Raw genomic sequence first — 15,391 nt, 5'->3', positions numbered from 1 at the left:
TGATAGTGTAGTGTCTGTTTATCTCAATCTCCTAATGCTGTCTACTGAAAAATGTCACTGCATTTTGCTCACTTTTTCCCCATGGGGGAGAGCAGTAGTGGCACAAATGAGGCTATTTTACTATTAAGGGCACACTCTCAATAATGCACATTTGTGGGTATGTCATACCTTTTCAATTTGATCTGGCAGTAAGAGATCACTGGGATCACTTAGGTTTGGTCGAAAAGATTCAGACTCCAGGTCTGCTTTCACTGGAGCAACCTGCTTTGAATTAATGTCTTCCCTTGTAGTAATCTAAAAAAGTAAACAGCAGCAGTGTATTAATATAAAAAGATTACATGCTATGAGATAAATAGAACTTTCAAAGGCATCTTTGAAAAGAAGGATAAAGCTTTAATTTAAGCCCATATAAGACAAAAGTGCCCCATCTAGCACTAATGGCACATCCAATGTAGAATAAATATGTCATAACTAACAGCAGATATGTTATTCACTACATCAGGACAGACTAATAATGAATGACAAATCTCCATATTTCTGTGTAATAAGAGACATGCATGCAAACTTTAATTAGCCCATGATAGGCAAAAGTGAGCTAGTATGCTTTTTGTTTGCATGCTATAGAATTTTTTCATATTAAACATAAAATCTGTCAAAAATAATGAAGATAATTAAGAAAAAACATTGGTGCAAAAATTTTCATGCAAGACATAGTAGAATAAAAGTATAACTTTTTTATTGGTGTGTATGTATGTGAGTCATTAAAAAAAGATTATGTTTTAAGTGCCTTCATTTATTTACTTTCTAAACAGAAATATTTTAACCTAGTTGGACCAAATAACAAATTTGAAAATTAATCTTCTCATAAATTTAAAGATCTGATACATTAAAATGAATATATGTTGTCCTCTCACGAAAATGATCCCACTGGTATTCTTAAAATGTTAAAAAGAAAAGTAGAATAAAAAAGCTTCTTACTCTACAAATCTGTTGGTGCTTACTTTTTTATAATTAATACTTAAAACAAAAGTATAATTGATAAAACTTTTAACTTGAAAAACATACAGAATTCTCCCAGAGCAGATAACCAAAATGTAGCAATGTTCAGCAACTATGATTCCAAACAAAAATGAAAGATTGATAAATTATTTTGTTCCTTTAACACCTTTCTTATCAAACCTAAACGGCACATATATTTAACCAATAAACGTTCTGGAACCATAATGTTTTTGATGAGGAGCTAAATGTTAATCCTTTCACATCATCATAATGTTTTACCTTATTTTGATGATGTAAAAGTTAAAAAAAAAAAGAAAATCCAAGCAGCATTAGAAGATTAAAAGAAAAGAAGAAATTAAGTAGGTATTGCAAAGCCATGAAAGTTTATCTTATTAAGAAGAAAACAGACGACTAATAACACAAAACTGAAAAATGAGTTTTCAAGTGCACTGCTTTCTTGTTTCTAGAAAAATCACAATATTTTTAAATTATATTTTTAAATTTTACAAATTTTATATAATTTACTTAGTTCTGGTGGCTAACCTATTCCATTCCAAAGTATTTCTAATAGCAACTAGGAGTGTTTAATAACAAAAAACAATTTATTTATAGTTAAGACATATGATATCAGGTTGATCCAACTGAAGTAGCCTTAAAAAGGAGAAAATATTTAGGCCTTGCTATCCATTACTTTTTAAAAAAAATCTTCCCATAGAACCGTATCTTTCAGATTCTCTTTAGCAAAGATTCAATCTCAAAATCAGACACTCTTTAATGTTAAAATTAAATGAAAACTCATCACTCAAAGAAACAGAGTACTGAGAATAGCTCTGAAGTGACAGTAAATTCTTCTGAATATTTTTCAAATGAAAAGATGACAGGAAAGATAACTCTATAGCTCTTTAAGACAATGGTATAATCTTTAGTATAGAAAGGAATTTCCTAATGGCATTTTTTAGTGCTGTAGTCAGGACAAATCCTTCAAAAGTTAGATTTGCCCTGAGAAAGGACACTAAAAAGAGGGAGCAGTCAATCTCCTGAGTGGTTTAAACTACTGAAGGGGGCACCTGGAGACGTCTGCAGAGTGTGCGCAGTTCTTCAGTATTTAGAGCATCGATCCTGCGGTGATACTCAGCCACTGACACTACCTGAATGTGGAGACAGGAAGACAATAATTCCACTGACAGTTGAGGAAAACAGTCCCCCCACCTCCAAAAAAAAAGAGAAGAGAGAGAGAAATTTAACTGGGGAAAGAGAACTACAATCAGGGTTTCTTTCCCCATTCCTCTAAAATCCTAGTCATATCAAACTGAAGTGAAATAATACACAATGAAGAACTTTACCACTACATCCAACTAGCTGATAATATAAAGTTTAATGATGACACTATGTCATATAGACTGACCATATTTAATTCACTAACAGAAACTCATTTTTGTATAGGAACGACTATATGAAACATAACATGCTTTGCTAACATCAAAGACAACAACTAAAATCTAAATGGTCCTCCTATTTACAAACAGTAGAAGTTCCAACTATCCCCTCCAAATCATCTGAGTTCACACATATTATATCCTAATGGTCATGCTGAAAGAACTTGGCACAGGTAACAAACAGAACCATGTGTATCAGGAAAAACAAAAATGAGGAGAGAGAGGCAAGAAAGGGATATGAAGTTCATTTTAAAATCTATGGCAGTAAGAAAAATAAGCTTTAAAAAGTAGAAAAATAGATTTTCAAAAGCTCTTCTAATCATCAGTAGCTTCTAAGGTATGTGTAATCTTTTTACATGATGCTTTTGTAATTTTTGCCTCTCCTCTATTTTATATCTTTGTGATTTGTATTACTGCAGTTATTTGTGACTACTAACTTAACAACTTCCCTTCACTCTCCCTAAGGAAATTCTGCATCTTCTCTAAGTGCCTAGAACAATCCGTTACAAAGTGTTGAAATGTGAAAGCCATATATGACAGATAAACACTATTACACAAAAACAGACAAGTTTTCTGAAGTTGCCACAGGAGTTATAGCTCTTTCAGATCATGACAATAAAACCAGAAACTATAATCATAACAGTAAATTCTAGTGGTGTCATAACTATGTGCTGATTCTCCTGTGATATTTTTGTATCAATCAGAACAGATTGTGTGTAGACACTCTGGCAACAACATGCAGTTAAACCAATTTGCCCACAAAGACTCTAGAGTTCTAATTTAGGTTTCAAATGAATCTTGTTCTAGCCAACTAAAATGAACTGGCAACAAGCAAATATCAAGGTGTGAAAAGCTATGCAAACCTGTTGAAAACTATGAACCATCCAAGAATAGAAAAGAGAAAATGAAACTGGACAGATTCCCATTCTGGCATTATCATACTGACTTTTATAAAACAACAATGCAAACAATATGGGGGCTTACTTTGAACTTACGAAGAAATCCAAAGTGGTTATGCTCCCTAGCTCTGGGGTTAGATGGACCTGGGTTTTATCCCCTCTTTATCTATTTCTTCGTGAAACAATGGAAATAAGAGTACTTCCAAAATGAGAAAATACATATAAAGGACTAAGTGCAGTGCTCAGTATACATGACAGTTACTATTAATACCACTTGCAGCTGCTAATTTTTTACCAGTTACCCTAAGAACTAAGTGACAATGGCTGAAATTCTCCTAATTTATAGCTTTTAGTTTTGATATCGGGTCTGAGATCACAATTATTTTGCATACTTTGATTCTTCTGAAATTAATTTTAAACTTCAGTATTGAATAAATGCTTTTCAATTAAAAACAACAGAATTTTCAATAAAGATGGAAGAAAAAAATAGGCACTAAAAATTGAAATCATAGCCTTGCCAATGGCCAGCAACAGAGATATCTACAAATGTTTTTAGTGGATATTAGATTTTTTTTTCTCCATGACATTGAAATTTTCAAATCATGATTTATTTACTCCTATGCCTTCCTTCTATTCCTCTAGTTAAGAGTGACTTTGAATCTATTTTTAAAATTCCTTCTTTTACCATAGGAAATACACTGCTGAAAAAAAGTAAAATTGAATTATGCTTATCAAAAGGATCAACTATGACCTAATTATACTGGCATCATTGAAAGAAGGAGTAATTAATAAAGAATAAGCCACCATCAGAAGTCTAAGCTTTTTAGCATTCAGTAGTCAGTTTCTTTAATGTTTCAAATGTAGGTTTTCTCATTCATATTTTTTAAAAATGTGAAAAGTATTCTTTTCTAGGACTTATAAACTCACTGATTCTTTAACTGTACATACTTACTTACTCATGCCCTGATGAGCAAAGATAGAAGAAACTCAAAAAGTCTGTGAATTAACAGAGAAGGGGGAGTTGAAAATGAGTACAGAAATACACTTTCAGCTCTTTCAAAAAATGATTAAAAAAAAAAGATGTGGGCTCCTAGTATACATGATGATACTGGAATTATTCTTACATTAATTTTTATATCCTTGGTAAAAGATCATACCTAAGTAGAAATATTTCTACAAAATATCCCATATTGCACTTCTGATTATAGGATATACACAGTTGAGGAATCCAACACCTTTCAATTAAAAACACATTCACTATCTGGCTAAAAAGTCATTTCTTAAGGAATAAAGCCAACAAAGCTTGAGTGCAACATCTGATTCTCTTACATCAAGGTAGGGACCATCAAAAGATTAAGCAATCAACTATATAGCACAGTCTGCCCATTTCCATTCCAGCTGCCCCACTTCCAATCCAGCTCCTGGCTAATGCACTGGGAAAGCCGTGAAGCTGGCCCAAGTACTTGGGCTCCTGCCTCCCATGTGGGAGACTTTGATGAAATTCCTGGCTCATGGCTTCAGCCTGGTCCAGCCCAGGCCATTGCAGCCATTTGGAGAATCAACCAGTGGATGGAAGATTTCTCTGTGTGTCATTCTGCCTTTCAAATGAATTTAAAAAATGAATATGAAAGAAATGAATATGAAAAAAGAAAAAATGTAGGAGACCTTGGGTTTAAACATGCAATTTTAGATAAAATACCAAAAGCATAATCATGAGAGAGTAAAGTAGTAACATGAATGTCATTAAATTAGACACTGTCAAAGAGAATAAAAAGATAAACTACAGACTAAGAGATAATCTTTGCAACATAAAACTGATAGAGGACTGTTATTTAAAGTATATGAAGAACTCTTAAAATGCAACAAGAAACAGGCAACCTAATTAAAACTTGGACAAAACAGCTGAATAAACATCTCAGCAAAGAATACATGCTGAGTGGCAAATAAGAATACAAAGAATGTCCAACATTCTATGTCATCAGGAAAATACAAATTAAAACAAGGAGATACGATTACCCATCTATTTGAATAGCTAAAATTAAAAGCAGTGACAGCAAATGCTGACAAAATGTGGATCAACAGAAATTTTCATTCATTGCTGGTACAATGCAAGATGGAACAGCTACTTTAAAAGATTGTTTAGCAGTTTCTCATGAAACTAAACATGACCTTTACCATATAATGCTGGACCTAAATAATGAAAATTTATATCCACACAGAGTCTACACATGACACTTTGCTTTATTACGTATGTGCCCAAACATAGAAGCAACCATGGTATCCTTCAATAGGTGACTGAATAAACAAATTGATACATCCATACAATGGAGTAGTAAATAGTGGTAAAAAGAAAGCAGCTGTCAGGGAAAAAGACATACAGGAATCTTAAACGCACACTGCTATAAAGAAGTTTGAAGAGGGCACATACTGTATAATTTCAACTAAATGATACTTTAGGAAAGGCAAAATCATAGAAACAGTAAGAGATCAGTAGGTTTCAAGTGTACAGGGAAAGGTAACGAGGAATGAGTAGGTATAGCACAGGGAATTTTTAGGACAGCGAAATTATACTATGGGCAATGAAATCATAATATGTGATCCTGTAATTGTAGAACGTGTCACTGTACACTGTTCAAACCCACGGAATATATGACAAAAAATGAAACCTAATATAAACAATGGTCTTTGGGTGATAATATAATACTTCATAAATTAACAAGAAATACCTCACACCACTGCAGAATGTGAATAATACGGAAACCGAGTGAAGGAAAAGAAGGAATAAGGGAATTCTCCATATTTTTCATTCAATTTTTCTGTAAACCTGAAATTATTCTTTGAAAAACAAAACAAAACAAAAAAATGTTGTTGCTGGCACTGTAGTGCTGCTGCCTGCAATGCTGACATCTCTTATGAGAGGAGGTTTGAGTCCTGGCTGCTCCACTTCCGAGCCAGCTCCTTGCTAATGTTCCTAGGAAAGCAGAAGAAGATGCCATCCACGTGGGAGACCTGAAGTCCTAGGCTCCCGGCTTCAGTTTGGCCCAGACCCAGCCACTGTGGTAATTTGAACCAGCAGATGGAAGATCTCTCCCTTTCAGGGCCGGATAGTAGGTTAAGCTTCCTCCTGCACCTCTGGCATCCCATGTGGGCGCTGGTTTGTGTCCTGACTGCTCCACTTTGGATCTAGCTCTCTGCTGTGGCCTGGGAAAGCAGAGGATAGCCCAAGTGCTTGGGCCCTTGTATCCACATGGGAGACCTGGAGGAAGCTCCTGGCTCCTGGCTTCGGATCAACCCAGCTCCTGCCACTGTTGCCACTGTGGGAGTGAACCAGTGGATGGAAGAGTCTCTGTCTCTCCTTCTCTCTCCCTGTAACTCTATGTTTCAAAGAAATAAAATCAATCTTTAAAAAAATCTAATTTAAAAAAGTTCATGGAAATAATAAGGCTGAAATTGAGGGAGGTGATTACCCAGCTCGGGAGGGCATTCAAGAAGACCGAGAAAAAGCACACAGGCATACACACATGTATTAGTAACGCTGCAGTTCTTATTTGGCTAGTGATTTGAGACACTCACTTTATAACGCCTTCTAATTTGCATAGGTAATAGATATGCTTTCTGACTACTGAGTCAAATACATAGAGAAATTTTTTTCTATACTGCAGATGTATGTATATAGTCTGTTTTCAAATCAGTTCTAAGTGACCAGAGAGTATATGATGTGTTACTTACAATAAGGCCCTTATTTAGGTGTTACTTACATAAATACTAATTAATAAATTTTCTGTTGCCACAAGTAGACATCACAATCCACTGGAAACAATACTGGATTTGGGTGTAGGCCATTACCTTAATTTCAATTCTGCTTTTTGTAATTTTATGAATTTTCAAAACATTATTTAAATTCCCAATTTCTGGATTTTCAAATAGAAATAATATTCATAATTTAATTTTTATGATGAACAAACAATATATATGGTACATATAAAATAGATTCTGAAATATTAAATGTCTGAAATAATTCCCCTATCCTTTTCATGTTCTGAAGATTTTAAGAGCGAGTATGGCAAAGAGTTTAAGGGCATGAATGGGGGCCAAAAATGCCTAGATTGAAACCTTAGCCCCGACTCATACTAGCTGGAGCAAGACTGTTATATGCTTACTGTTCTTCACTTGTAAAATGGATAAAGCAATATTTAACAAGGTTGTGAAGATGAAGATTAAATAGGTAAACTCATGCTAAGTATTTAACAATACTTACTATACAGTGTCAGTAGGAATACTTTTATCATCATTATTGTAATCTTAAGCTAAGACCACTTGAAAAAATTTTATATTCAAATAAACTCTTCTTAAAATTCTGAGAACCAATACTTGCACAGGTGTAAATAATTCATGAAGGATGAATGTTTTTCTCCTCTATTCTCATACATTAAAACAATAAAAGTTTGTCTTTTCAAATATCAGGGCCTATATTAAAAAGGTGACAGAATTTGTGAAATAACGATACAGATAATAATGCTGCTATTAAACAATTTCTTATTTTAACATGATGAAGAATAAAACCTTATTATGAAATAAGCTAAAGAATTTTCAAGCAAACTACAACTTACTGACAAAAAACAAAAGGGGCATGACACATCAGTAACAAATATATTATTACCTTCCAGTAGCTGTTGATTGAGATTAAAACTGAAATTTTCAGAATAAACCTTAATTCAGCCTTAAACAAATTAAGACAAGGGCAGTTAATCATGCTTGATCAACGTGGTTCCGATGGTAATGTTAAATCCATACTTTTTATCTACGGTGTATTCCACTTGTTAGGAAGGTAGTATCTTTGAGACCAAACTCTTCAATAAAATGAAAAAATCACTTTGTTTTATACCCAAGTTACCATGTATCTAGGAACTTCAGATGTTCTACTATATTCAAATGTGTATACTGCCAAGGTTTATGTAAACATATGGCCATATTATTACTAGTTCTATAAGACGGTTTATCACTGAGGTCTATTAAATACTAATCTATTGAACAATGACATGAAGAATTCTAACAATCTACAAAATACCGAGTCCAAAAAGGTCAAATTTCATTTGTTCTAAAACAAATTATTCTCCTAAGAGAACCATTTTCTATTTTCAGTTTTAAAGCAGAAGAGTCCATTTGAGTAAAACCTTGTAGGGAATCTTAATCTACAAAACAAGTGAAAGAACAGCTAATTTTTTGTTTTTCATCTCAATTGTCTCAAGTCTTTTTCTTGACCTCCAGCTCCCAGGATAGTCACTTTATTTATTTATTTATTTATTTATTTATTTGACAGGCAGCGTGGACAGTGAGAGAGAGAGACAGAGAGAAAGGTCTTCCTTTGCCGTTGGTTCACCCTCCAATGGCTGCCGCGGCCGGCGCCCTGTGGCCGGTGCACCGCGCCTATCCGAAGGCAGGAGCCAGGTGCTTATCCTGGTCTCCCATGCGGGTGCAGGGCCCAAGCACTTGGGCCATCCTCCACTGCACTCCCGGGCCACAGCAGAGAGCTGGCCTGGAAGAGGGGCAACTGGGACAGAATCTGGTGCCCCGAGGATAGTCACTTTAAAAATGGCAAGGGAAACAGCCAGCATATTGAGACCTGAGATTACCTACACATCAGAACTAACCATAATATACCATTTTAGGAAACCTTAAAAAGCATCCTGCTGAAGCAAAAAATGTGCTAGTGTCAAACTGTGTATACTCCATGACAGCTGAGGTCAAGAACCACTCCATTGTCAATTTGTAAAGTCAACAACAGGAGTCACTGTGCACTTACTCCTCATGTAGGATCTCTGTCCTTAATGTGCTGTACACTGAGGCTTAATGCTATAACGAGTACTCAAACAGTATATTTCACTTTGTGTTTCTATGGGGGTGCAAACTGTTGAAATCTTTACTTAATGTACACTAAACTGATCTTCTGTTAAAAAAAAAAAAAAAAAAAAAAGAAACTATCAATTCCCAACTTGACTCTCACTGGGATTAAACATGACAATAGGTCTGATCTGATTTCATCATCATTTAAAAAAAATCATCTATTATTTTTCACTTTATGTTTCTGTGTGGGAACAAACTGTTGAAATCCTTACTTAAGGTATAATAAGCTGATCTTCTGTATACTAAGATAATCGAAAATGAATCTTGATGTGAATGGAAGGGGAGAGGGAGTGGGAAAGGGGAGGGTGGTGGGTGGGAGGGACGGTATGGGGGGGAAAGCCATTGTAACCCATGAGACGTACTTTGGAAATTTATATTCATTAAATAAAAGATTAAAAAAAAAAAAAAAAAAAAAAAAACCACTCCATGTCTCTGTTTCCACTTCTTTAAAATGGGCAATATCCAGTGGGCTATCAAGGTTATTGTGAATATTATATCAAATAATACATACATAAACTATTTGTACTGGCAAGCTGTTAACATTTTCTCAAGGAAGAGATAAGATTTCTGAAAAAATAACACACCAGCCCCTAATATGAATGAACAGGAATCAGTGAGTATAGTAAGTGTGTGATGTACCTTTTAGTGGCCCATAAAATTCAACTCAGTCACTAGTTATTTTGCTTGTTTGTGTTAAACTGTACTGAAGTCTTACCAAACAGTTGACAAGTGATTATTCAAACTAAAAATTAAATATATATATATGAGTAGCAGGGCTATTCTTGATTTAAAAAAAAAAAAAGCTGTGCTTGCTGGATAACCTTGTAAATAAATGATCATGATTTTACAAATCAACCATTTCAGATACCTAAATCTCTATATGCTCATATAATATATAAATAAAATTCTAATGGCCGGTGCAGTGGCTTAGCAAGTAAAGCCATCAACTGCAGTGCCTGCATCCCACATGGGCACCAGTTCAAGACCTAGCTGCTCCACTTCTGATCCAGTTCTCTGCTATGGCCTGGGAAAGCAGTAGAAGATGACCTAAGTGCTTGGACCCCTGCACCCACGTGGAGACCTGTAAGAAGCTCCTGGCTTCGGATGGACCCAGCTCTGGTCATTGTGGCCATCTGGGGTGTGAACTAGCAGATGGAAGACCTCTCTCTGCCTCTGCCTCTCTGTAACTGTACCTTTCAAATAAATAAATAAATATTTTAAAAAATCACAAATTATAATAAAAAATAACACCAGTCAAAATCATTCTGGTATTCTTAACATTTAAGAGAAGCAGGCTGCTTTGGGGACACGTCCCAAAGTCATTTCTGGTTATAAGTTTATAACTGGCCTTATTTATGTTATTTGTAATTACAGCAAAAATAAAATTAACATTCATGAGGAAAAATATTATCATGGATTACCTCAGAAAGAGTAATGGGCAATACATTTTATAACAAAGAATGTACAGATATTTACTCTGAAAAATAACTAGAATTCTTAAAATAGTACAGTTGACTGAAATTTTCCTTTACTAGAATATCTAAGTTTTGTATTAGGTAGCACTGCTTGAAACTTTTTAAACAGCTTTTTCAAGAATGGTTAAAATTATGCCCTTAAATAAATAATACTATAAAAGTATCGAGTTCGGGATCTAGTCAATAAAAATTAATTTAGTCTGTTCTACTAAATTTATTTTTAATCATGGAAAAAATTCTGAGTATTTTCCTATAAAGTTAAGCTTAAGTAAAAAGCATAAAGGCAGCAATTAAGATTTTGTACCTTCCTGTTGGTCTAGAATAGTAAAACAAAACACTTTCAAAAAACAAAATAATTTCTTTTTTTATTACTTAGAACTAACAAAAATAACCTAAAAGGCAATTTCTACAATCATACAATTATGTACTCTACAAATACTCTCAATGCTTAAACTTTCAGAAATTGCACAATTTTATATAATGTCACCATATAATGACTAGTATATATAGAAATTGACTAAGATTTACCAGAGTATATTTGTGATTAATTGGTTGATGTCTTCTGCCTTTTTTTCCATACCAGAGACGAGACATTTCCTTTCGAGAACAAATTAAGTTACATCGAATCACGTAAGAACTGTTTTCAAAAGCATTCTTCCTCTGTCAAAGATAAATTTCCAGCACCAGAGCCCTACTACAGTGACAAAACAGTTTGCTAGAGACAAAGATTTGATTGACAAGACAGGGAGCTAATCACAAGTGGTATTCACTGCAAAAATAGTCCTGAGTGGAGACTGTGAAACTGGGGAGGGAAGAGAGGGTTTCCCAGGCTTAAGTTTGGTTGCACTGTACCCAAATGTGAAAAGAAAGGGCTCAAAAGTTTAAAGACACAGAGCATGTATTTCCAAACACCAGTATATTAAGAAATATACAAAAAGTAACTCAGTCACAAAAAACATAAGAACAATTTCCAGAGTCCCTTTAGAAGTACATAAATGATTTCAACACTTTTGTTTGCTCATATAGTTTTAAAATTCTGTTATTTTCAGCAAAAAATCCTGTAAAATTTTATCTTTTCTGTTAGCATTTTTAAGTAGTAACATATAGTTTTAGGCTCCTTGCTGTCAAATTTTATAGAATGACTATGTAAAAATAAAGCTAATCTACTAAAAACAAATTCTAGACAAATATTCAAACTGACTAGAAAATTTCTTTGCCTATAATATGCCCCAATGCAAACTTCATTTTCCAACATTGTATTTCTTGAGATTCTTATATTCACTATGCCCTATGTATACTTTATTAATTAGTGGTTATGATTAATACAACCAAGGAAATTAATATTTTTAAACATGAGAAAGGAACTATACATAAGCTGAGGTTATCTAAAGCTCCATTTTAACTAGAATACCAATACCATAATTGTATCTCTGAATATTTTCATTTTGGGGTAAACCAGTTTCTTCCCTTTTACCTTACTATGTGCATACACAATGGCATCTCTTATACACACACACACACACACACACACACAGAGCTTTTTAAACACAACACTGTATCTCACCCATATCCTCATATCTTCTTTTTCCACATCCCAACCCATGCCTGGACAGGAACAGCACATGCCACATTAGACACACTCCATCCCCTACACACCAGCTATCCCTCCCTTCCTGTTGCCTCCAGTCATCCCCTCTGGAATTACCTAAGCTCCCTCTTTCAGAGTTTCATAGGTACATTATCATCATCTCCACACAGATTTTACATTCTCCTTATATATATGGCACACTGTGGTCTACGCCCTACCACCTCATCAAGAACTCACCCTATGTGACCATCAATAATTATTTAGGGGGTCAGGAGGAGGAAGTCATTATTTTGAAACCTTGTCATAACTTCCAGCCTTTTATTCTAAAAAGAAAAATAATACATGTGTGTGTGTGTAACAGGGAGGGGAGGTCAGCATAATGGCACAGTGGGTTAAGCCACCACTTGCAACGCTGGCACCTCCTAACATAGTTTGCTACTAACAAGCCTAGGAAAGCAGCAGACAATGGCCAAAATACTCAAGTCCCTGCCAACCATGTGGAGGACCTAGACGGAGTTCCTGGCTCCTGGACCCAGCCTGGCTCAGCCATGGCTGTTGCAGGATTTTGGAGACTCTCTCTATCTCTGTCTCTCTCTGTTACTTTGCCTTTTGAATAAATAGATAAATAAATCTAAAAATATTGCACTCCAAAATGAGGTTTCAATTAAATACTAAAAACAAAACAAAAACATCAAGCATAGCATAGCTTACTGTGTTGATTTCCTACTCAGCAGCCATCCTTGTCCCTACTTTCTAATGCAGCTTTGATTTTGCTCAGTTATCATTCCAACCATGTGTGTCTGAGGTGGCTGGTTCCAAATCTAGACAGAATGGGTCCTGACAGAGCTAAACCAATGATACACAAATTTTAGCTTGTATCAGACATCACCTGGAGTGTTTGCTAAATTACAATGTTAATTCCTAATTAAGCAGATTGGAATGTGGCCTAAGAATTTGCATTTCTACAAAATTCCCAAATGCTGCTACTGATGATGATCTGAGGATCATATCTGAAGAACAAACAGTTTAAAACTATTGAGTGTAGTTTTCTGATTCTAGAAGCCAAACCCTGCCTAATCATAAAACAGTATCTGCCAAACAAAATGAGTACAGTAAGTCTTTCTTAAGGTAATATTTATTTATTATTATTTAAAAAATTTAGTTAAGAGACACAGAAACAGAAAGAAAGAGACAAGTGAACAGAAAGAGTTCCCACTAGCTGGTTCACTTACCAAATGCCCCCATTGGCTGGGGCCGGGCCATAGGAAGGAAGCTGGGAGCAAAGATCGCAACCCAGTCTCCTAGTGCATTACAGTAACTCAGTCACTATCACTGGTTGCCTCCCAGGGTCGGCATTAGCAGAAAGTTTTAGTGAAGAGCTACAGCAGTGAGTCAAACCAAGGTACTTCATGTGGGGTATAGGTTCTCAGCCAGAGCCTTAACCATTAGGCTAACCATCTGCCCTTTGTTATTTAGAATTCATATAGCTAAATCATTTAAATTTGTGTAAATATCTCTGATATTGAAACAGATGTCAATTTGTTATTAGTGTACAACAGAATATAAGATGAAGCACTTTTAAAATACTATCAGTTTACTAGTTGAATATAAACAGCCCTAATAATCATGTAGTCAATTTAACCATCTCTCCCCCACTACTTAATTTATTGGGAAAACTACTGGATTAGCTTATATTATATTGGGACTTCTCTACTCGAAAGTGTAACATAAAATCTTCCTTATCAAATATTTACAGTAATATTTTAGAGTTTTAATATGTGAAATCATAAATTAGTTTGTCTTCAGCCTATTCTTTCTCTTCTCACAATCTATATTAAATTATATTTTGGATTTTCAATGAAAATTGTATAGTTAGTAACTTTTGGCTAGTGATTGAGGCAAATATTGTTAACAGAGAAAAAGCAAAGCACCTAGTCAAACCTTTCCTTGGGGCTCATGTTGTGGCTCAGTGGGTTAAATCACCACCTGTAACACCAGCAGCATCCCCTACAAACCACTGGTTAGAGTTCCTGCAGCTCCTCTTCCAATCCACTCCCTGCCAATGCATCTGGCAAAGCAGTAAAGATGGCCTCAAAGCTTGCACCCCTGCCCCCACATAGGAGACCTGGATGTAGTTCCAGGCTCCTGGCTACAGCATGGCCCAACCCCAGGTGTTACAGCCATTTGAGAAGTGAAACAGAGGAATGAATGCTCGTGCTCTTTCTTCCTCTCTGTCTCTCTCTTGCTCTCCTTCTCACTCTCTTTAATTCTGCCTTTCAAATAAACAAATAAGTCTTTAAAAAGCAAAGAACTTTCCTCAGGTAATTTTTAATAATATCAATAGTCAGACCATATTAGGCATAACTCCTGGGTGTCAAATGCTGTCAGAGAAAACATAGTCTACAACATATATTTATAATTACACAGATATGTAATACAGAAATATTACATAAGATAGCTTATATCAACCTATAAATTCTAATTAAGTTTCTAATCCTTCTGATTTTTACCTTTTTCAGAATTACTAAATTTCTTCTTGAGTTATTTAATTACTCAACCAGTATCAAATATATTTTTAAAAAACTGCTTTTATCTGAAAAAATGTGGTATATGTGTTGCTACTTTAAACAGTTCCTTCATTATTGAGCAATCAATTCCACATGCATTTCACTGGTTATGCTTAGAAGAGATAATTTTGGTATTACTTGTGCTTTAATAATAATAGAAACAAAATGAGGAGTAAGTTTTTGGAGGAGTGGTTAGAGATGCCACATTGGTGGCAAAAAAATGATCTACATGAAGGATCTCTGTGAGCAAGACCCCAGGGGAAAGAAGGGCCCATCAAAGAAGGATGTACTTTTCTCTGAAGGGAGAAGAGAACTTTCACTTCGCTTATGACCCTGTCTAAATACTGACAGAGTCTGTTGACTCAAAAAGCTTCCATAGCCTTGGCAGCTCATGCATGTCAAGAGTCTTGGATGTCACAAATAAGTGTATCAATTGTTAAATCAACAACAGAAGTCACTGTGCACTTATTCACCATGTAGAACCTCGGTCCTTAATGAGTTGTACTATGAAAATTAACTGTAA

At 35.0% G+C, this 15,391-nt stretch overlaps 1 protein-coding gene across 14 annotated transcripts in view; it reads right to left on the bottom strand.

The window, feature by feature from the left end:
* OXR1 (oxidation resistance 1) overlaps positions 1-15,391 on the bottom strand; it is a 796,801-nt gene that overhangs the window by 14,949 nt on the left and 766,461 nt on the right. For 7 of the 14 annotated variants that reach the window (XM_070075402.2, XM_089335578.1, XM_008255819.5 and 4 more), the window contains 2 exons: positions 2,067-2,147; positions 169-294 (listed from right to left, as the gene is read on the bottom strand). In XM_070075402.2, the coding sequence (XP_069931503.2) occupies positions 169-294; positions 2,067-2,147 (207 nt within the window). Of the gene's footprint in view, positions 1-168; positions 295-2,066; positions 2,148-11,241; positions 11,503-15,391 lie in introns of those variants that run through there. The other 7 variants (XM_008255818.5, XM_070075404.2, XM_002710729.6 and 4 more) reach the window with 3 other exon arrangements.

The sequence above is a fragment of the Oryctolagus cuniculus genome, chromosome 6 (genome assembly GCF_051225735.1).
Source record: "Oryctolagus cuniculus isolate XC-2025 breed Fujian yellow rabbit chromosome 6, ASM5122573v1, whole genome shotgun sequence".
Lineage (NCBI taxonomy): Eukaryota > Metazoa > Chordata > Mammalia > Lagomorpha > Leporidae > Oryctolagus > Oryctolagus cuniculus.
The sequence above is the reverse complement of the archived record's forward strand: the minus strand, read 5'-3'. Positions and strand labels throughout refer to the sequence as shown.